This window comes from Colias philodice, chromosome 7 (assembly GCF_061535455.1).
Source record: "Colias philodice isolate Cphi_HAF_F1 chromosome 7, ilColPhil1 Martin Lab GWU primary, whole genome shotgun sequence".
Lineage (NCBI taxonomy): Eukaryota > Metazoa > Arthropoda > Insecta > Lepidoptera > Pieridae > Colias > Colias philodice.
This window is the reverse complement of record NC_143092.1, coordinates 8,011,414-8,036,081: the sequence shown is the minus strand read 5'-3', so window position 1 is coordinate 8,036,081 and position 24,668 is coordinate 8,011,414. Positions and strand designations below refer to the sequence as shown.

Genomic DNA, 24,668 nt, shown 5'->3' with positions numbered 1-24,668 from the left:
AATGAGGACGTCATACAACCCTTTAACGATCACATTTTAGCTTAATGAAAATAATTAAAAATAATGACAAATGTCGTGTACTTATTTGCTTTAGAAGCTAATCTCCTTTGGCTTATTTACTTGCTAGTGTTATTGCAAGCTTTACATATTGATCAGTATCCAACATATTATTAGAATATTGGTCTTCGAAACGGAACATAAATTACTGTCGTATTTGGTTAATCTCAAAGCGACCAATTAGGTTGAGTTTATAATTAAAAAAAAGAAACAAGCTGAAAAGAACATCAAGACATTGCACTGTAAAAATAGTCCTTAATTAAACTGAATTGTACTTAAAATAAACTTCAATATTCAATATTCACTTATTTCTTAACAATTTCATAAGTACCTACAATCTCAATGGCGATGGGCATTTCTAACTAACATGCATTAAATAGGAATGACTGGCGAACCATGGACGGCTTTTAATTAAGAATAAATACTTAACATAATCGTAAGTCTATAAGGCACTATGTTTTATCTTTATTAGTATCGATCACAATATCCGTTAGACTGCCGCGTCTAGAAGGTTCTTCGTGACTTTCTTTGCGGCTTCTTGAGTACATTCTAGGTATAGGACCAGACCTAGATTCACTAGGGGCTGGCGAATATCTCCTAGCTCTTGGCTGATAATCCTCAGTTTCACTATACGGTGGTGGAGGATGCGTTAACATAGACATCCTATTCTCTCTTTGAGAAGCTGCTGTTATTTGCAATTCAGCCCCTGCTACCACAGTAGCTAAAGTAGGCGTAAATTGTGGTGCCGCAAGTCTTGCACTTACTCGTCTACGTCTCGGTCCAATTTGTTCTTCCAAATCCCTATTTGGAATTGAAGGAAGGTTATAATCAGGTCGGAGTGAACCACGACGTCTAGGATCACCCAATGGTTCGACTGTACTTTGTGCGTTTGCCGTTTCCAAAACAGCTAAGGCACGCAACAAATCGGCCACACTTGTATTTTCTAATACTTCAACTTGCTCATTTTCTGGTAACGTTGAAATGTTTACGTCCGGGTCGAACAAACTTGGACGACCTCGTTTTGTCCTATTTCTATAATTCTCTAAATCACTCGCGAACTGATTGCCCGTATAACTGGATGCGTCACCGGCGAAACAACTCTTACGGCCACGTTTTGTCTGGTTCTGATATTGCCTAATACTACTTTCTAAATCACTAGTACATTCTTCGGGAGAGCTAATTTTACGACTTTTGCCGAACGATGGGAATAGACTGCTACGTCCGTGTTTCGTTTTTTCCTTATAATTGACCAATTCGTCTGAACTTTCTGGGAGATTTTCTTCGTCGTTTTTCTTTGATTTTCCAAATGTTGGGAATAAGCTTGTGCGTCCTCTGCGGGTGCGATTTTGGTATCTTTCAATTTCATCTTCATCCATTGTATCTTCATCGTTACTAGTATGCGCACTGAAATCAAAAGTGGGGAATATGCTATGTCTTCCACGTTTCGTTTTTTCTTTATAACGGTTTGCTTCTTCGTTTTCATCTTCACTAAAGTTGAAGGTCGGGAATATGCTGTGTCGTTTTGGTCTCTGTTGATATGATGTCCTTGTTGCTGTATCTTCGTCCTCTGAAAAATCAAATGTCGGGAAAATACTGTGTCGGCCACGTTTTGTCTTTTCTGTGTACTTATCTAGGTCGTTCCTTTCTTCGTCACTAAGGCCGTAGGAAAGTGGGAATATATTCGACGATTTCTGACTATCTTTAGAATTATCCGTAGATACTTGAGCTGCACTAACCCTGCCTCTCATTGTGTTCTTTATATATTCGGCTGGACTCTCGCCAGAACTTGGTTTTCTAAATAGTCTCGCGAACAAGCTCTTCGGTTGCATGTCTTCAGCGGGTTGTATTGTTGTAGGGAGTGATAATTTTCCACTGCGTATGTTTGCTTCTTTTCTATACTTTTCAGCTGTATCACCATTAGTCCAAGTGTAATCGTGATTGAACTTGGATACAGATTCCTTTCTATAATTAGGTACGGCTACGCTTAAGGCACGTGTTCTCTTAGAATTTAATATGTCATTTCCTATACTAAATACTGGAGGTTTTTCGCTTGCTAAAATCTGTTCATCGTCAAATATATTAATGCCTCTATTTTCTTGTACTTGATTGAATCCTCCTAGTACGTTAACTACTCTAGCCAATAATTCGGCTGGTTTTACAATGGCTGAAGCTGTGAATGTTTTTTCTTTATCAATACCAAGTAGATCAGTATCTGATTGAATTCTTAACATATCTTTCGCAGTAAGGTAAATATTTTCTGAATTAGCTCTTTTTCTTTTTACTATTGGTCCTCTTGGTTCAACATCGTAAGTTAAAATGGGACAACTTACACTGCGATGAATGTGTGGTTTCGATTCAACGTAAACAGGCTGTAAAATAAAGATGTTTATTATTATTTTTTTGTTAATTAAATAAATACATATATGGAGTGTGTAATGTGTATGCAGGCTGTAATCGTTAAGTGTGCACAGGCGATTATTCCGTAACTATTGCAGATATCAAAAAACTTTAAACTGATATCGAAAGCCCTTTACCTAATGAGTAAAATATTTTTTAAAAATAAAACCTGAAATATCCAAAAAACGTATATTAAACACTCCCACTTTGATATCTACAATATTAACGGAATAAGCGCGCGTGCACACTTAACGATTACACCCTGTATAGAGGGGCAAATCATCGATTAATTACAGAATTGAAAGAATTTGCGGATACACAAATATACATAATTTTAAACAGAGTATCCCTTAGTTTTTAAACTAGTAGCAGTTTTAGTAATTTTACTTGAATAATAACAATAAGGTAAATTCATGTCGATATTATTAACATAATATTTTGAATATAATACCAACTTACCTTCAATTTTATTAAATTAGCTTCATTTATTATCTTCCTTATTATCGCTATATCTCTTGTGAATCCTTGCAGAATTTTACTTTGCGTAGTTTTCAATTGGCAAGCGAATTTTTGCTCTAATCTGTGAACCCTTTCTGATCTCATACCGCTTGTGATAAATCCGAGTAACATCACTATGTAACCGAGACCAAAGGTGATCCAAATAATAAGAAAAATCTGGTAGGTAAGAAAATAGCCATATTTGAAGCCATTGTTGACGGTACCTGAAATTGATATGTAAATTAGTTATTTTGAGAACTTTGTAAATATTTATTTGAATGAAAGTTATAATTCATTAATGTTATTTTGAAATGAATTCTCATTGCCGATAGGTAGTATTTATTGCTTTTACCAACGTGTTTTATTCCCTACGGAAATAAACAACAAAAGTTACCAAACTAATGTTTTTTTTTAGAAAATCTTGGTCAAATGATTACTATTTGTAGATAATGCTTTACAACATCTCAAACATCTATTAAGTTAACATTGTATTTCAATTTATTTCACAAATACATTTTATTAATAAATTATTAATAAATTTTCCAAATCTTTCAATATTCCACTATAAATACTCAAATATATACAAAACAATCTACAAATATCAAATACGTACCAGCAACCAAATCACCAAAACCAATAGTGGTCAACGTAACAAAGGCATAATACACCCCCGCTACGAAGTCCCAACCCTCAAAAACAACAAAGATACAGGCTGGCAAGAATATAAAGAACAAAAACCCCGGGACCAGGTAGAGGAATATCTGACCCAGCATGCCGAGGTTCATGAAGAAGTAGTCGAGCTTGTCTGCTCGTTTCTCGTTTCGCTTTTTATACTTGCGGTACACAGATATTAGCTGAAAAAAAAGGTAAGGAATAAAATAATTTGATAAATGAAAAGTTTAGTACTGGCTGATTACCCGGTTTCGTCTGGTGTGACAAGATATAAAAGTTAGTCGGAAAAGATGTTACTTTTTAAAGGTAAAAGAAATTTCAAAATCGACTGAGTAGTGATTTTAGTTTATTCGGGTACAAAAATCGACTTTTTAATATTTAGTGTAGAATGTAGACGATCGATAGCAATAATGTTCCATTATATTAGAGAATAATACTAAGGAGATATATCCTAGCTGTTAATGCTAAGCGAGATATTATTCCTTAGTATAAATCCAACTTCCAAGGAATATCTCGCTTAGCATTCGGGCTTAGCTCCTCGGGCTACTAGTAAAATATTGTCAACCGTCGATAGTTTTATTTTAGTATGTAATTTATTTAAATAATATCAGTTGTTCATTCTGACTAATATTTCTTTTAGATTTTAGATTAAAGTCTAACAATAAAGTTTATCTGAAGCTACAACTGGAAAATCACGAGATCTTTGAGATCCTTTTGTTTCTGGTTGCCCGCAGGCTACTATAATTTTCCGTCAATCATTTCAGTAAACAGTAATTACTATTTAAATGAGGATAAATATCTATGAAATTATTGATTGGCGTTATTCAAATACAATTTCTGTCGGTATTCTTGGAATTTTCAAGATACAATAAGATTAAAATATGCTGTTACATTCCAATCTCTGCGGATATTTATTTGTTCACTTTGAGTAGTTATAAGCAATATTTTTATGAAAGACTATTTTAAATGAGTCAAAGTAATTTACAGCTGACGTAATAGTATTCAATATCGCTTTGTCCAATATTAAGTTCGCCATTTACTTTGGACATAGCAGTCTCAGAAAACATTTAAAATTGCTTTTCAATAGTCCATTTAATGCAATTTATCAATGCAGACGATGTTGCGTGCACAGCTAGGGTATACGAATGTAAAACACATAGGTTTTCACTTTAAAAGAGGTAATCACTAATCTAAGATAAAATGTCTTACCTGTAGACCAAAGTATTCACCAAGATTGGCAAGCAATATACCGTTGATAGGGATGCCAAATAATCCATAGAATATCATCAGTATTCTTGACAAATGGGTAGTTGGGGCTAGGTTACCATATCCTGGAATGTACAGAGTTTTTATATTACATATTTACATTGTTATACTTGATACATTTTCTTTTTTTAATGTTATTAATACTACTTAATAATAAATAAAATGGATTAAATATAATTTTTCTACAACAACATTGTCTCCGAATAACCTTTACTCACAACCGAATTCCGAATTGCCTCACAACTCCCTAATTCACATACCAACAGACCCTCTATCTAAATTGAGTAAGGTTATAAAACTGATATTATTTAATAGATAAACATTGCAATTGTGTACCTTACCTATAGTACTAACAACGGTGTAAGAGAAGAAAAAGGAATGATAGAAGTCCCATTTATACGGAGGTTCCTCATCCTCTGTAGTGAAGTTATACATGGATTTGCCACAATAGTCAGAAAGTTTGCGCAGGATACTGTCTTGCTTGTGAGGATCATTTGGAATGTAGTTTTCGTAGAGGAGATCTGAAATCGAGAAATAAAATTATAAATGAGAGGTATGTATTGAAATAAGTTTTACAAATCATAGATATTTTAGCGGAATTTGAACTCGTGTGTTTTGCATTGTCGGGGCAACGATTGACCTCTCGGTCACCCGCCATCCCGCCTAAGCAATCGAATTTCTTCTACTCTTTTGGTTTTATATGTCTGATGTCTGCAGTCAATTTTTGTGATCTTTAAAAATTTCTCATTTATAAAGCATTTGATTGTAAATCTGCCAAATATCATTGTAAAAATTGTCGTCGTCAATTGGGCATTCTCATTCAGGTTTTACCCGAAATATATTCTCAGTGATATTAGAGGTATATTGAGTTTAGAAAAACCGGTGTTACTACGTGACAGAAATACCTAATTATACATAATCTGTTCTAATCTTAATCATTTATAATTAAAAGAGCAATTCGAAGGATTAGGTTCGGCGCCTTAGGAACATGAGAGATAAACGATGTTTATATTGAAATAAAAGTTATTATATTGTTGGCAGTTGAATGTTAAACATACATAATACATAATATATTATAAAGACGCATCTTTATCACGTGACAATTAACATAAACACTTCATCTTAAGCCAATCTGGAATTAGAGATTAAAAGAAAGAATTAGGTACCTACATTAAAAACATTGAGAGAGCAGAGGTCAAAAAATGCTTTATTTATCGATGTTATTATATGATGCTATTATATTAAATTATTTTATTTTGTTTGTAACTGTTGGTTAGTAATGATTAATCTGTAGAGTCGATTTCATTCTATTTAATTTAAAATTAGTCTTAAGTGTAAAGAAATAATTATATGTTTGAGTTGGCGATTGGCGACATTGTTTCATAATTTTAATTGATTGTATCACGACAATCTCATTAGTGACCGTGTAATTGAAAAGTCATGCAAAAACTGTACTAATAGATAAAGAGTGGTCTATTTCAATAATTAGGTGCAGGGCTTTTTGTATTAGACAGTTTTCTGCTCGGCTCAACACTGATTAGGTAATTAACTTTTTCTTACTTCACCATTATTGTGACATTATTGCCAGTATTGTAACAAAATGTGAGAGTGAATTGTTTTGTGGTAAAAGTTTGGTATGTTTACTACTGGTAAGGTACTATAGTCCTTTTCAACTAGGATGATTCCTGTGACACTTCATCGTGTTCCGAATTACGTATTTTATGTTTAAAACGCCAAAATAATTTTATCATATTTTATGGCGGCATTCTTACCAAAAATATAAAAATGAAACATCTTAAGCTTATAAATCAAAAACAGTATTGTTTAGTTTAATATAATGAAAAATAAAATAAAATAACACAAAAATATAATACATACGCAATTCGTGTACATGAAATGGATCGTTGAAAAATCATAGAGTTGGAAAATCATATAATCGGCGCCTATCTTGTGATCATTTGTCAATCGAGTCAATCGTCTGTACGAGTGCGTCAGCCTTTTAAACAAGTTGCATTTTTATATTGATACTTTACGTGGTATTCTTTTATTGTTACTTATTGTTAATGTTGAATTTTTGTTGCTGTTGTTTGCTATGTTTCCTTAGTTAATTGTTGGCGAAATGCCGAAAAAAACTAATTTTGGTACTTTATTCAAATCGATTTCATTTCCATATAAAATATTATCGACTATCGGAAAAAAATGATATGATTTCAGTAAAGACATCTCTACACGTGTCAAAAATCGATGTGTCACAGAAATCATCTTAGGTGGAAAGGACTATAGAAATCGTGATGACATCAAAAAGGCTTTTTAAAGATTGTTTGTATGCACTGTATGTTATAATAAATAATTCATTCGATGGGTTTTTGTATTTCCATGTTTCGATTTCTATATTTTACTAGATATCCTCTATTGAGCATCAGCTACTGGTGTCTGGTACCTATTGTAAACGGTTTTTCCTTTATACTCGACACGGCGAAGCATGATCCCTATGACACTGACAGTTATTCTCAAGATACCTCATACCACCTTGTAATGGCGTTACCATTAAATTAGAAACGTATTGGAGGCGTCAAAAAATCGCATTTATTAATTTTTACGTAGCTGTATGCCATTACAATGATAATCCGTTGGAGTTATAACAATTCTTAACGTTTACGAGAAATTATTTCAATCTGACTTTACGTTGACGTCCTGCAAAACTTACATCGTTTGTATTTATCGACTAGACTTATCGATACTTTGATAAACAAATGTCGATTATGGAAATGCAACAAACCAAAAAATCAAACCAAATAGTGAGACTATACTTGAAAAATTTACCTATGATAACAAAAGTTTTTTAGACAAATTAAATGGAGACATCCATTTTCATGATAAAATATACACTAGTGAATGCGTGTTTAACGGGTTAAAAATTACGAAAAAATGATAAGGTGCATTTTTATTTTTTGAAAAACTTACGTTTTACAACAGCAGCTTATTAGACGATAACATTTTTAGGTAAAAATGCAGTTTATAATATTTGTAAAAGCATGTTTACCGACGTGGCTGAATGCAAGCCACGTCTTTGCCTATAAAATAGTAAAGTATCGATACGACCCATCATACGAGCAATCACTTTTTTAATTTATAAAAAAAAAAGTGTGGCACTCGGGGACTGCCGCGGTAAAGCTTTTTTCATAGCATGCCTTCAAGCCACACCTCCAAGCCTGTCGGAGTGGGGAGCGTGAGGTTTTTTCGTTACGGAATTTCTCGATTCGGTCCCCGCGCTCAAGGCCCGCGATAGAAGCTATGCAATAGCTTAAAACTCCTAGTACTTACTAATGAGTAGATAGTTCTGGAACTAAACATTGTTTTACCTATATTTTATGCTCGTACACGCTTTTAATTGGACGTAAATAGTACAGTTAGTATCGATGGCATTACCGCTGCCGACAAGTCGACAATTCATTACCATAACTTTGACTGTATATGGTGTTTGTATCCTGCTGTCAGCCGCTTAGCAAATTTACTCGAGGTAATCGATAAATGAGATAGTTCAATCGATTATAAATAAACGTTAGGTACCGATGTTCAATACCTTTATCTTTGGTAAAAACATTTTTTTTAATTATTGTGGATTTTTCTAAATACGTTGCTAAGTACACTGAAAAATGGCCCTTTTGTAACATTTGAAATAAAATTAGTTATATAAAAATAATATTATGAACGGAAAATCGAGAGTGAAAAGTTGCTTTTCTATCAAGCATATCTCTTGGACTACATTTATTATACTTTTCTTTCCTTTTTCTTTTTCGTATCACTCTTGACATAGCGGTCGTGGCCAGTGGCCATCATGTGGTACCAAGGATAGATGGAATCGGCTTCACGAATCACGATCTTCCTTTTCTTTTCTTTTATAGGCATAATAAAAAGCTAAAAATTATTAAATATGTTTCTCACTTTTTATATAACCCTTATATGATTAAAAAACAAAATAATATATCTGGTTTTGTCCGTGCAAAGTTTAAAAACTGACCTACATACTATACAGGGTGACTGGTAATTCGACGTGATCCTTCAAAGGGGTTATATTAGAGGTCATTTGCAACAAATTAAGTCCAGCTAACCAGGGGTCAAAAATGGATGGTTATTGAGCTTTTCTTTTTGAGGTGATGCAAGTTTTGGGCAAGTTTTTTTTTAACTGATCGCTCATTCTTCGGCTTTCAAAAAAATATCAATTGAATGTTAACAGTGTAGTAGTTTTTTCATAATTAATTGTTTTTGGTAAAAAGGCAGAAAATTTTCATATCAAAATCCGTCATAGCTCAATAACCATCCATTTTTGACCCCTGGTTAACTGGACTTAATTTGTTGCAAATGACCTCTAGTATAACCCCTTTGAAGGATCACATCGAATTACCAGTCACCCTGTATAGGTACTTATAGTAAGTAACATGCATAGATCCTGTAAATATTTTCGCTTAACTGTACAAGTACTACAAATTGAGTCCTTTGTAATATGAATCGATAAATCAATGTGATTTATCATGATAATTCTCGTTAAATCTCATTTACTTATGTAAATGATTGAGTGATGCCTGAATTAACAGCCAATTTATTTGATGCAAACCATTGAAGATAATCGTAAAATAGCAAGTAGGTACATAATATAATTTATACATATAAGTTAAATGTAAATTATAAATGCCCCATTACATTAACCGCGAGAAAACTAAACCTCTTGATTATGACTAGGTACATGAAAAAAAATGTCACCAAAGAATTCAAAGTTTCGGAAAAGCTTCACTTGAATTTTAAACCTTACGCCATATTATTTCCCTATGGAAAAAGTATTATGTAGAATCTCTATTCTACAATATATTAATATTCCATGCACTATACGCAATAAAGACAGTAGGTTTACTTGCGGTCACGGAAATCATTAGTGGTTTTTTCATATCAAACGCAACCTATTCAATAGTTCAACTTGAAAGGGAGGAGTGGCGCATTGTCAACCGATTATCATTAAACGTACATAAAATCGATTTACGGTAATCGATTGAATCGATCTATTATGATGTTGAAGGTCGGAGTCACTGTCAAGATCAGTATGAAGGATGTTTTGATTGTGGGTGAGTAACCTAGGGTTTTGTAGAGCGCTTTTCCGATGTACTATACATTGATGACCATTTTTAAAGAATTAGATTTTCATATAACGATTAATGTACTATTAATCGTCTGTGAGATTTTTTTTACTAAACAGTTTTAAATAGGACTCTATGAAATATATTCTAAATAGAAAGGAAATAATGTTCGGGAATTAAATAACAAAAGCTAATCTATTGATTTTCATGAAACTGTTTGCTTTTCTTGTCTGAAAATTGTCCTGTTTAACACGAAATTCGCGCAAGTTTTTCTCCAAGATGTTCACTTATTCGACGATTTACCTAACCAAAGGTTTAAGCCCTGTTTAAAGTATACATATTGTCGTACAATTTGTCAACTGTAAGAACTTTATTTGCAAGCCATACGATGTATCTGTAGGTACTGTAAATTAGCAAGTGCGATACGTCACGTACCTTTGCGTGTTTATGAGACATGAAAGATACTTCGTGTAAGTGAAATGTGAATTTTTTTAAACATATAAAATCTTCTATTTAATAAAAATGAATCGCCAAATGTGTTGCGAAGCGCAAAACTCGAGATTGGCTGTGATTTCGTAAATTCTTTTTTTATAAATTTCTTGAAGTACTAGGATGGTTCTTATGTAGAGAAAACGTAAACCACGGGCAAAGCTGAGGCGGATCGCTAGTGTTTTAATAAAATCAATTTCATACGCAAAATCTCATCGATTATAAGGATGATTCGGCTCTACTTACACTTCTTGCTTGAGGTTCTAAATTCGAAACTATTTTTGTATTTTTAAAATATCGTATTAAATAATATTATGTGGGGAATTGTAGAGTTCAAAATTCTTCGGTCTTGTAATTTTAAAGAAACCGGTACGCAGTCGTAACAATTGTGAAAATGTTATGTAAAATGGTGTTGACATGATAGACCGGGAGATACTGACACAAAATTTCGAGTCATTTGTAACAGGATGGCGGTTCTACAGGGATCTTAGTACGCAATGGCAAAAAGAAAAATGATGGTGTGAACGCTGGTACCGGCGGCTTAGTCGCGTGGGCGTTAGTCGAACTCATCGGAAAATAGCGAAAGTCAAACGATTTGTAACAGTATGGCACTTATTTTTCCTGTAAGTTTGAGGATCAACGAATATAAATACAAAATTTCAAAGATCTAGGTGTTGGAAAACTTCACTTATATAAATTAATAATAAATTTATTTTTCAAGTATGACAGCACTTTTTCCCCCTACTAGAAGTATGGCAAATATAATAATGGTCACATTTTATCAAATACTCTCCAAAAAGCCAAATGCAATACTGGTACAAAAAGATAGGCGAAATAAAAAAATTTTGCAGATTTTCGGCGGTATGGCGACCATTTGGAATCGTCCGAAAAGTATGGCATGGCGATTTTCGTAAATGGCTGCACGACGATGGTTACCTGTGCAAAAGTTAGCTTGGTACAAATGGTTGAATAATTGTTTTTTTTAAATCAACACATTCGCGTCGGTATGGCGGGCTGTAAGTCATACCGGAAAAGTATGGCATGACACTACCGCCTACTTCTTTTTTATGGGCTATCGGTAAATTCTAAAATTTTTGTGTTACAAATCGTTTGACTTTCGCTATTTTTCCGACGAGTTCGACTAACGCCCACGCGACTAACCCACCGGTACCAGCGTTCACACCATCATTTTTCTTTTTGTCATTGCGTACTAAGACCCCTGTAGAACCGCCATCCTGTTACAAATGACTCGAAATTTTGTGTCAGTATCTCCCGGTCTATGAATTGTTTGTACATAAATTGTTTTATTCCTTTAAATTAACTGCATTATTAAAGATACAATAGTGACAGGTGCAATTATAAAACTTATTTGTCGGAAGTAGTATTTAAACCGACGATATCGTGACGAGAAAAATATTTATTTGTTAACATGAATATTACAAATAAATCTAATGCCACTGCGAGTCTAATTAAACACCTAATTTTCAAATCACGAAGTCGCTTGGAGGACGGCGCTGTTTGCACTGTGTATAAAAGTTCCGATGTACTGTATACATAATTTTTAGTATCTATCGTTTATTGAAAATGCAATGAAATTAGAGAAAAGTATATTTTTTATGTAGGACTGAGCATATCGTATCATGCAACTGTCCTATCTTCAAATATGTTAAAAAAGTAGGTATCTAAATAGACACCATAATTTCCCATAAGCATTTTTTGGACAATAACTAATTAAATACTCTTATTTACTTGTGATTTTAAACTTGGATGTTGATAATTTATTAAAAAAAATCTCATACCTATACCAGATACAAACTTATACCAACGTCGGAAAAGCGCTCTATAAACTCTATATCGTCGGTTACTCACCCATCACAGAACGAAGTTGAAATAATATGCCACTAATTACCTACATTTAACATATGTTTTTTTTTTTGGCCATTAAAGTGTCATCATTTTTAGTCCATCCCTCAGTCCCCGGAATCACAGACACAATAGAAAATCTATTGTGTCGCGGCCCGATCGGGCCGCTCGGTGGTCAAGGGGTATCATAAATTCCATTTTAATGAGTCTTATTCAATTGGAGTTCGGTTTGGTCATTGGTATCATTCAATTATACCGGCTACTGTTATATTTACCTTTATCAAATGTCCTATGAATGTCCTATTAACTACCAACTGTATACGTTATATTTTTTTATAATATTCAATTCTTTTATTTGTTATTTTTAATCCAAAATTTTCTCATTTTTTATTTCTTGGATTTCTCTTCACGATTCGTGATAACAGGCAATAATCACATTCACATAACAACACGAGAAGTCATTCTTTCGGATTTTTAAACTATGTTGCATATTAATTGTAAATCGAATCACGGTATTTACGTGACAATAGACGCATCAGAGCAAAGGGGATCCCTTCCTCAATCGATCAAACATTCAGAAGTCACCGAACTACGTCCCATGTCCTCACAGTTTTCCTTAATATATATGAAGAGACATCTCTAGAATGTTAATGTTTTCTAGAAATTTCCGCGTATAAGCAGTCCTTCGCTTTGCGAAAATGAAAATAAGGCAATTTTCCTGATGTTCTCACGATTAGCTTAAGGATGTAGATGAAAAACAAATGCGCATTTATTAGTCTAGGATAGTAAAAGATCCGATAGATGCGTTTTTTATTCACGTTCTTTCAATAAAAGTCGACAAACTCAGATATAAATCTTTTTGATAGGATAGTTGAGAATTGCTTATTTGTTTACCTTAACAGTTAAACTGGTTCCGTATTTGCATTGAATGTCCACAATTAACTACCAATCAACACTATATTAGTACCAGAGATAATACAATCAATCATAGGAACATATTGAACTTGCTTTGTAATTTAAAAGAGTATCTTATTAAGTTTTAGCATCTAAATGAATAAATGTCGTGATCTAAATGAATGTTGGAATAAGCCTCTTATTTTTATATTTTTGACGCACCATTGGTCATTTTTGTTAATTAATATTTTGTAAGGCTTGGGGAGAGAAGCTGGTGCAAGTACAGCTTGAATTATGTCGAGTCCAAAAAGGGGTATATAAAAAATCAAAAAACAATACGCTCGCAGTGAAAAATTATGAAAAAGATGATTATACACTTCGCAAGTTAGACCGATGAGAAATCAATGCAAATTTATTCTAATTGTTAGTTGTTTTTTAATGATCAAGAAGCAATTTACAGTATTTCTTTCATAACAATATTACATCCAAATACTTATCGTTACTTGTTTATTGTATAGGAAATAAAGGTTCGCTGACAATTCAATACTTTTCCGTAAACTTATGAAATTGTAGAATATTTCCATGTTGTTATATTCCTCTGTGAATAACTGATGTTAGGGGATGGTCGTGGTCATGATTTATTCATAATTTATATATAAGTAAGATAGGTAATACCATTACCTATCTTACTTATGCTTCGAAATCATCATAGCAGACATATTTTACGAATATAATACTTATTTGATTTTATTGAAGATTAAAATTACACATAAATAATTTTAAATTTATCGTATACCTAATTTAAATTTGAAAACATAGGTTACCTATACATAGGTAACCTATAGTTTATTATATTTTATCATATAACGTTTAAATAATGCAACCTTATAATTGGTTAATTAGCTCAAAATATAGTTAAAGGAATTAATAACATTATGTAGAAGTTACAAATTAAAAAGTGAAACGACATCATTTTTAAAATTTCTATTTTCTTCACGGAGTAGTAAATATACTTGTATAAATAAACAAAGAGTGACGTTCGTTGGAATGCTTATAAGGAGTAGAATAATTATTATAAACGACAATAATTATGTGAACGATCCCCTTTATTCCGCTCGCGTTAAATTTTATTACTGTAAAGAAAAGCTTTTGTTTCGAGGAATACAGGATATGTTTCTTAATGTCTAAATATTATGTTCTTTTCATTTTTAATTAGTTATATTATATTGAGGTAGTGATTAGCTTATATGGCTTGAGCATGTGAGTTTTAGATTTTTAGTAAGACTGGAGCCGTATTATGGCCTCTTATTTCCAGACAGTTTACGCCGTGAATTGAACTGACTGGGAAATTCATATTATATCATAATTCATTGCGATCATCACAAGTCATTGCGATGATGATATGAATTTGCCAGTCAGCTCAATTTACGGCGTAAACTGTCTGGAAATAAGAAGTCATACAGCCCCAGATGTTTTTCTTAAAAATATGTCAGATCGCCAGAGCTTAAATTTTTCATTTAAATTTGATCTAGAATATATTTGTAGTAAACTTTGGCTGACATGGTAGGAATGTGATCAGTAATCAGTTGATTTTGTATAAATTAACAACTTATATGCATTTTATATTTGTTTAGTCCTGATTAACATTGACTTTAGAGATAGTATCTTTCTTAGTAAATACCAAATGGATAAATAATCAGTTTTAATGGATTTGTTTGCTGAAATCTGACGTACAATGAAACCCGTGTATTATGTGTCTAAAAATATAATCTGTAATCATTGTATTTAATGATGATAGATTTCAATATTATATTATAGTGTCTGATGCTGTAAAACGTTATAGTAGTACCTACTTATTACACATTTTTGGTTTTTAAGCGACTTCTGGAAATGAAAAGGATATATTTTGTTTTTAAACGAAAACTTTGGACGATCTTAAATTATATCTATTATATCTACTACTATTAAAACATAAGTAGTCGTGTATATTGGTCCATGGTAATACCTTCGTTCTCAATGAAAATATAATGCATAAAATATGAATATCAAAACAAAACTCCAAAAGAATAAAACAGCGTTTCATTTCACTGTTTATGAAATTTTATTAGTGGCAGTTAACGTGCTGTTTACGTATCATTTAAACTTTAATTGTTTTTATGGGGAATGTTCTTTATTATTTCCTTTAGCTCTACATTATATTTTTAAATTATGACCTTTATGAATAATATTAATAATTACAAACAAACTGAATGAAAGAGTATAAAATTGTATTTTCCATTTCAGAAGGATATAAAACGCCAATAAATTTAAAAATTATTAAAATATTAGCAATATATGTATATCTCTCTACCTACGTGCTACTGCTACGTCCTACACGTCTGGAATTCATATTTATTTAATTAAATCATATTTTTGCAACCATAAGAAAACTTTGGTAATTCAAAAATTGAGAAAAATAGTTTACTTTACATAAAAGCTTAAAATTAAGTTATAACAAAAAATTATCGCAAGAGCGATACCTTAAAAAGTATTAAACGTGACTTAATTAATTTCAATAAAGAAAATAATGTACATACCAATTATGTTTTGATTTAACCACGTGTAATGATCCTATGCATTCTTCGATACGGATTGACCTCAAAGAGCCTAGATTGTGTCTATAATTGTCTAAGTCTATTTTCTCATTGCCTATAAGTGTTCACACTTATAAGTTTTTTTATCGAGGGCCGTGGAAAAGTATAACAATGCATTGGAATCATGAGTGAAGAGTTTTGTCCGAGAAATGAAGATCAATGTGAAGATGTTGGAGGTCAATTGATTTCTTTTGTTTAGATTATTAGATATTAAGGATAGGATATAATACAGAAAATATAGGTAATATAGTTGTGGAGTGGTTACTTATAATAATAAGGCTAATTAAATCATAGCATTATTTTTATTTTTTAGCTTAAAATGGCAAAAAATGAAGTACGCAGGTACCTACATTAACATTTTCTTAAGAATAGATTTAATTTAAATTCATAGAGTAAATATTGAAAGATTTTCTACTTTTACGATAACCACATGTGTAGAATGATAAGCCATATTATATTGCATAATAAAGAAATAATCATAAAAGAACATGGCACAAAACAAAAATATATTATATAGAGAGGTACCTACTATTTGGTTTGGCTTTATCTGTGTGTCGGATGTAGAATTCATTTTTAATAATAAAATACTGCATTATAAGGAGTCAAAATATTACCTTAGTATATAGAATTGAAAGTATTATTTAAGTAGGTATATTAAAAAAAATGTTAAGTAAATAGGTATCTGTAGAATTTCATTTTAGACAGAAGCAATCGTGTTTATTAGTTTAATCTTGTTTTTGTTTGTTAAACATTGCTATTGATACTAGAACTATTAATTGTTATTGAGTGCAGTCGAGTTGCATCACTATGTCGACAGTCCTTTAAGTGGATTGATAAAGTGTACGCAACTAAAGTATAAGAGCCGATTAAATAGTAGAGCCACTAGATAATATTTATTATATGTAATTAAGTAATAAAAATATATATGTAATATCTAGTCATTTTATAAGATAAAATTAATTCAACTTACTGTTTGTTCCAGTTCCATTTTTATTTCATTGTATTGGAAATTTAAAAATAACATCAAATTAGTGAACGCCGGTTCAAATACGGTAAAGCATAATTCTTATTAGAATTTAATATATTTCTTAATTAAGATGAACTTTGATTAATTTGTGACAAATATTGCACCACAACATTTTTTAATTCGATTTTAATACTCATAATCATAAATAAAAATAATACTAGAAAACTTAATTTTTATGACGTATTTATTGTTATTATTTGTATTTTCTTTTAACTCATTTCAGTTTAGAAGAAGTTAGTTTACTGTAGGATAGGTGAACTTATGTAACTGAAATATAACGTACCTATATTTAAATACGTGAACAGTTAATTGATACTTAGTTCTATTGTGGTCTAATAATAATAATCAATTAATAAACTATTACTAAACAAATTAAGTAAATAATTTACAGAATATATGTATAATTTATATAAATACGTATCGATACATTTTTAAATTAATCAGTTTGTATGATAGAGCACCTACTGTGATCTACATCTACACTAATATTATAAAGAGGAAAACTTTGTTTGTTTGTTTGTTTGTTTGATTGTAATGAATAGGCTCATAAACTACTGGACCGATTTTAAAAATTCTTTCACCATTCGAAAGCTACATTATCCACGAGTAACATAGGCTAAGTTTTATCCCGGAAATCCCACGGGAACGGGAACTATGCAGGTTTTTCTTTGAAAACGCGGGCGAAGCCGCTGGCGGAAATCTAGTTATGTATATGAAAATATTTACAGTACCCACTATCTTTGGCTGTAACTTTGCGCAGTGCGGTTTAATTAAAATTAAATATTCGCCAACTCTTTCTCTACTTGTAGTGTGTATTAGGAACTGCATTTATTCACTTATCTGATTACAAGGCTACATATGGCATACCATAACAATTTGTATAAAACAACCATTTCAAAAAGTCATCAAATCTTGTCTTAATATATTCGTTTTTAGTCTCTACAGCGGATACTTAATAAGTAAAGATTGTATGTTTGATTATGCACGAACTTGAAATTATAGAAATTAAAAGGATGTAGATATTATAATTTTTATAGCAGCTGCAGCGGGTCACACTTCCTGTATATTATTTCTATTTGCAACTTACTTTGGATCTCAAGTCTTTCCAGTTTTTCTTCGGCTCTTTGAGCCAGCTCCAAGGGGCTTTCTATGTGATAAAATATACTCGCTCCGACCAGCAAATACACTATATGGAGTGCTAACATGCACGCGAGTTGCTTTTTGGACATCATCTTGACTAGTTTTAATTTTAAATCCTATAAATCACAGTTTTGAACGAGCGTTACACACGATAATCACAGAATACAAGTTGTCCACATCGTCCTCGCAAATAAAATATAATGCATTCGTAAGTTCAAATTTTTCGTGTCCGTAAAATTAGCGCTCTCATTTTGGACGTAGGCCGTTTCGTAGCACATGATACCGGAGTGATCATTGAACGCGGGCACACTCAGATCGATCGTAATCCATTATTCGATTAGGAAAATCGATGTCACTTTTAATTGCACGACGTTCGACTAAAGCGGTCGATGCGACTGAATGATTTTACCGGCGCGCGCGCTTTCAAATCGCGGCGGCGGACGCGTCCTTTTTTTATACGGACAGATCTAAATGTTTGACTGGCAAGTCGCATTAACTCGTCGTAAAGGATAATATGTAAGGTTATTGCCAGCATTATACATGTATAGGTGAGCGTAATGATAAAACTAACGCGTACCAACGAAAGATTTCCGTTTACGACGGAAGATTAAAAGGATTCTGGGCCTGATAATGGTCGTCTCGCAGCGTTACATCATTAATGTGATAGTGAATACTTCCAAAATGTTTTAACATCGTTTGACGTAATTAAGAGCAATTAATTCATTAAGCTTGTTACTATTTATATGAACCGAATGATAAAAACATGAGTAACTAAGTATTTAATGGAAAACTGTAAATAAAGATTTAAATATTAGAAAATTACAATACAGATAAGAGGTATTAAGAACATGTGCTGGATTTGCTTTGATTTGCTAGTCTATAACTTTCGCAATGATCATCCAAAAACATTGAAATAATTAAAAATAATATGTATTCAATAATCTACCTAAGTATTCCTAAAACTTAGGGATTGTCGCGTGCGCGCATTGCATCTAGTCTTGTTATATTTTTGATAGTGATCATCACGATATGACTAAGCGTTTGTAATTGAAGCAGTAATAAATAATCGATTTAAATTCAAAACGCATTATAGTAGCCACAGATTATCTATCGATATAAACATAAACTAGTAGATAGTTAGATACCTAGGTACTTACCAATACGTCTTATGTACGGGTTAAATTACAAAAAAAAATATGCTTTCTTTAAATTTTGATATCTACTGCAATTTATTATGATACCTACCATGTCAATTATAAGTACTTTAATAGAGTAGCTAGGCATAGTTTTGCCAAATGAAACGAATGGGATAAAAAAAATTATGTGAAAATACCTGAAAAATGTAGTTAGGTAGGTACCTAATTAATTGAAGCAAATACTTACCTAGATATCTACTTATATAAATAACATTTTAAAATGAGATAAGTACTTAAAATATATAAGATTTGACGAGATAGAAGAATCTGAAATTTATAATGATTTAAATTGTGAGGAATTAACAATTCAACTCAAGCTCTCATTTACGTGTTTCCAAAAGGCTACGCGTACTACGACACGTAATAATGAGTCACAAAATGGTTTTATTACGCCCTCTAAACAATAATAAATTATAATTGTTCCTCTTATATTGTACCTTATATTGTAAATTATAATTGTTCAGACCAATTGCCGTGTTTCCCGATGAATGAACTCACAAACATGACAATTTTGGATTTTGTATTATGAAATTCTAGGATTTTGGACGTTGCTCTATGAATCCGAAGTTTATTGTTTGAATTAACTATTTAACTGTAAAAAAACCTGCATATTAAATTATTGTTTTATCTCCAATTCTAAAGTATAGTGTGAACACTGAAATCTGGGAACAAAAATATGTTTGTATAAGTTCAACATTACCATAAATTGAACAAACTTGATTTCTTTATTTGACCCTACTAAAAGTGTAAGGTGTACATTGAAATAAATAACGCGTATATAAATATTGTAAACAATTTTATTACGACTTGCATAAATAATTGTAATAACTTATTTCTCACTACCATTTCACAACTTCGTATCTTTATGTGTTTGCAATCGGTACTTTGTTTAAGGATATTGCGATATTATTTACCAATTCATATAATAATATAAACTATAAAGATACTTTATAAAACTAAATGGTAATGTTATCTTCCCTAATACGGAAAAAACATACTCATAAAATGTTGAAGAATAAAAATGATAATTGATAGGCTATGCATAGGCATTCGTGTTTTTAGCTTTTACAGGATATACATTTTTATACAGGGTACCTACTGGGGCCGTTTGACCTCTTCTTTCCATACAGTTTACGCCGTGAATTTAACTGACTAGCAAATTCATATTTATTTATTAAACCATATTTAACCATGGCTGGTTCATAATACTGTTGTGGGAAAATCCAGAATAAACATTTTATGATTAGTAATAAAATAATAATATACCAAATAGATTACCAGAGGTAGGTACTAAACCTCTGGTAATCTATTTGGAAACCGAAGTTGTTCAAATCGGGTTCTCCCCGATAACGGATTGAAGGAAGAATAATTTTCTTTGATTGTTCTATCATAGGTGTTATTGCTGTTTGTGCATGAATTCCATAATTATTATACCTACCCTCACATCTTAAAATCTTATATAAAATGGAACAATTTAGAAATTGAAGAAATTATAACTAAACCTAATATAACCTTGTTTCCATGAAATGCCCATCAGGTGTCACGTCACAAATATTTGCACCATGCTAATCTAAAGACGCGAGGATTAGGGATTACCGTGAAAGCCTCTTTACATTCAACGTCATATGAAGGTTATTTGTTTGTTGATAGAGTCATTGAAACACGATCAAAGACAAGAAAGCTATAAAATTGTTACCTGTTGCCTAGGCAAGTCTATGCAATATAGAAGTAAGGAAGTAATATTTTGGCGGTATCACAACAAAGTATTTAGCTATATAATTATTAGCAGTTAAATATAGTCTGCAGTCTAATATAAAGGCGTTGAAAGCTAAAAGAATATAATAAATTGGTAATATTATAAACAGTGTCAGATTTTCGTGCATATTTCTGTTCCTAAAGGTGAACCAAACCTATTGAAAAATAGATTTTCCTGAACGGAGCTTTTAATTTTAATCCACGTTAAAAAATATAAATTAGCCGAACTATCACACCCAAATTTAGACGTGATGTCGAATTATCATTATGTCCTTATATTCTGGTATTGTAAAAGGGGAAAAAGTCGTATTAAACCCATGCTATTGTGCTCCTCGTTAAAATTCGCGTGTCATATTTTGACCACTTATGATGCAGCTGTATTTTGTTGTATCCTTGGTGGTATATTCAAAACAATTTGGCAATAGCAGCTTCCGATGTATTGTCGGTCGAAATTAATGCCAATTTCGTTGGAAGACGTGTAATGCATATAGGTTTCATGACCTGAATTGTAATGTTCTTTTTAAATCGATATCATTTTTTCATTCAAATCCATGGGCAGAAAACACGAGGTCATTAACATTAGTCAGGTTTATTTTACGATTACGTTGTTTGAATAAGATCTACTTCGGACTACAATTAGGTTTGTGAAAGCATTGTTTCCTTTTACGAGTACCGAGGTACCTACCTATGAAACACACAGCAAATAAGAAGAAGAACTTAGAATATAGGTAATAACATTAAAAAGAGATGTAGCGTGAATATAGCCAAGCAAAATTATACAAAATTGTTGAAAATAGCCTTCAATTGATAAACAACTACAGGTTCATAGACGAGGATGTGGTATTCTTCCATCGCATCGTTATGGACGCTATCGTTCCTACCACAGGAAGTGCATAGTATAATATAGATAAATAAATTTAATGTTCTATAAAATAATAAAACGGGATGACGCTTGTATTTACGAGAAAATCACGTGCTATGGAATATTTTAAGGAACGAAAGCTATGCTATTTTATGATAATTCAGGATCTGATGGGTTATTCACACTTGATTAAACTGTTTAATATATTTTAAAACTAAACACATAGATACATCTAATACCTACCTAAAGTCGGATAACCTATTGTCAATGTTTTTCTTATACATTACAATTGGGACAGAATTTCATGTGTCCAAATTATGTTGATTTTACAAAGACCGTATTAACCTGAATTGGTATGATTACAAGAGTCCATGACAAATTATATTACGGCTATTTTTAACGACTAGAGAAATTAGTGTACGGAAATTTGTTTTATCTGCTGGGAAGAGCTGGGTTATCGTTTGTTTAAGATTAACAGTCTAAGTGCGGTAATATCGAACTCTTAAAGGATTAACTCGTCTTATGTCGTACCGACTTAGCGTCATAGATGATGGACAAATCTAGAGAAAATTGGGGAGAATTACCTCTAATTAAAAGTAGCTCGTGTTTATATATTTAGTAATATAAAGAATATTATTATTCCTAGTTCCTATATTTAACGCTTCACCAGATCAAGAGTTATTGAAAACTAATGTACTTTCATCTTCATGTCACTTGCCACATTATTGTACACTGAAACATAAGCTACCTACATTTCCCCTTTTTGTTACAAGTTTTCATAAACTATTCCGTTATAACTTATTTTACCTACTGGAAAATGATCAGTATGAACTTATCCTGTTGACGCTTTTCTCTAATAAATCCGGTATAATAAAACGCTAAATAAATCGCAATTGATACCTTGTATTAGCAATTTGTATTCAAAGTGTGAATGCAGTGGCCGCAGTGAAGTGCAATGTGGTAATTACGATTGGATTCACTTGCTATATGCATACGATATATGAATACTAAATCTTCGAAGTACCTATATTATTCATTAACTAATTTTTAATTTATATGTATTTAATTATACTTGACGTAGAAATTAGAATTAATATTCTATTAATCAGAGAAAACATTTCTTGAGTTATGCGTTACGAGTAACAAGTTCCGTTTTTAGCTACTCATGTGTTACAAGCTAAGCATAAGTTACGTATCTACCTAGTTTGTGTTTTGTAAGCGTTAGCTACCTACTACTAGCTTTCCGCCATTTCCGCCCGCGATTTCGTTTTCCAAGGAAAAATTCGCGTAGTTCCCGTTCTCGTGGGATTTTCGGGATAAAACCTATGTGTTAATCCAAGTTACCCTCTTGAGTGCTAAATTTCATTGTAATCGGTTCAGTAGTATTTGCGTGAAAGAGTAACAAACATACACATACATATGCATCCTCACAATCTTTCGCATTTATAATAATATACCTAGTTAGTAGGTTATGAATTATGATATTAATAATTATTCATTTTGTAAAATTATCGATTATTAACGAATACCTATAATAAACATTGATTTGATGTTTTATCTGTAATAATATGTGAAACGATAAAAATAAACTCTTTAAAACATTAAGTAAGTAATGATGTTCAGTAATGATTGTAAGAAATAAAATATTATGAAATTTATTAGTGGCATGTTAATGGAACTCAAATATTCGTGACTTAAATATTATAATATAATTTTCTAGTTAAATCCTGGTTTAGGTTTCGGATTATTCAGATCGTACTAAGTGGTGTCAATGATATTGAGTTCGTTTAACACTGACTTGCAGAATAATTTCGATTATAATAAGTTAAATAGATATTAAATATCTAGGAAAATCCGCTAAATTTTAACAAATTGGATCACAATTTGAAGTTTTTATACCTAGAAACATAAGTCATAACATAACAAGTATTAGTTACCTACAGTTTAAAGAAACTCGAAACATTCGTCTACGTAATTTTTCCTTCTAATACGATAGGTTTCATTTACAATGCTAATACTATTTTTCGCACACCCATTTTCAAATTACGTATTTAATCTTAGTGATTAACACAAAATCTCTCATAAAACAAAAGCATTATTTGTTACAAATTGCTAAGTTATCATTATTAGGTAAACAACGAATCAGTGTAATCACTGAGCAAATAAAATAAAAATATCAAACAAATAATACAATGCGATATTATATTCCTACATGAGTACCTAGATATTATAATGTGTTGAATACGTATTCTGAGAATAATTTATGTCGATCATAAAACAATATCTTTTTATTGAGGGGCATTTTATTTATCCACCAAATACCACAAAACAGAGTAGAAAAAAAAACAAATAATGATGATATTGACATGGGTATTATGAACTAGGTTGTTAATCCTCGTTAATTTTTTATAATTAGTACGACTACGTTACCAGGTAACTATTTTACTTACATGCTATCCTGCTATTCCTCTTTACTTAGGTACCCTTTCGTCCTTTAACGCAATGTTATAATGATATCCAACAAACCAAAACCTTAAAGTATTTTAGATAATATTATCACAGTTTTATTTAATAAGACGGACCATTTAAAATTCAAGTACATGTTCCTATTTAAAATTTAATTAAAAATAATCGTTGAAACTTGAAATACGTCATCGAAATTGGCTTGAAATTGGCGCCTTTTATTATTGTCTATGGTACAGTAGCATTATGCTATGATATAAAGCTACCCACTCACACTTTTGCAATAACTTAGTTTGCCCGTGGTTTGCTTTTTATTTTAGCAATCAT

General features: G+C 31.7%; 1 protein-coding gene across 1 annotated transcript; it reads right to left on the bottom strand.

Annotated features, from left to right (window-relative positions):
- Window positions 1-19: 19 nt before the first annotated feature.
- Window positions 20-18,447, bottom strand: Ork1 (open rectifier K[+] channel 1). Its single transcript, XM_089697476.1, has 6 exons — window positions 18,013-18,447; window positions 5,232-5,411; window positions 4,834-4,955; window positions 3,566-3,806; window positions 2,914-3,176; window positions 20-2,426 (listed from the first exon to the last, which is right to left on the bottom strand). Exons 1-6 carry the CDS (start codon window positions 18,155-18,157, stop codon window positions 510-512), a joined length of 2,868 nt encoding a protein of 955 aa, XP_089553602.1. The 5' UTR covers window positions 18,158-18,447; the 3' UTR covers window positions 20-509.
- Window positions 18,448-24,668: the final 6,221 nt, after the last annotated feature.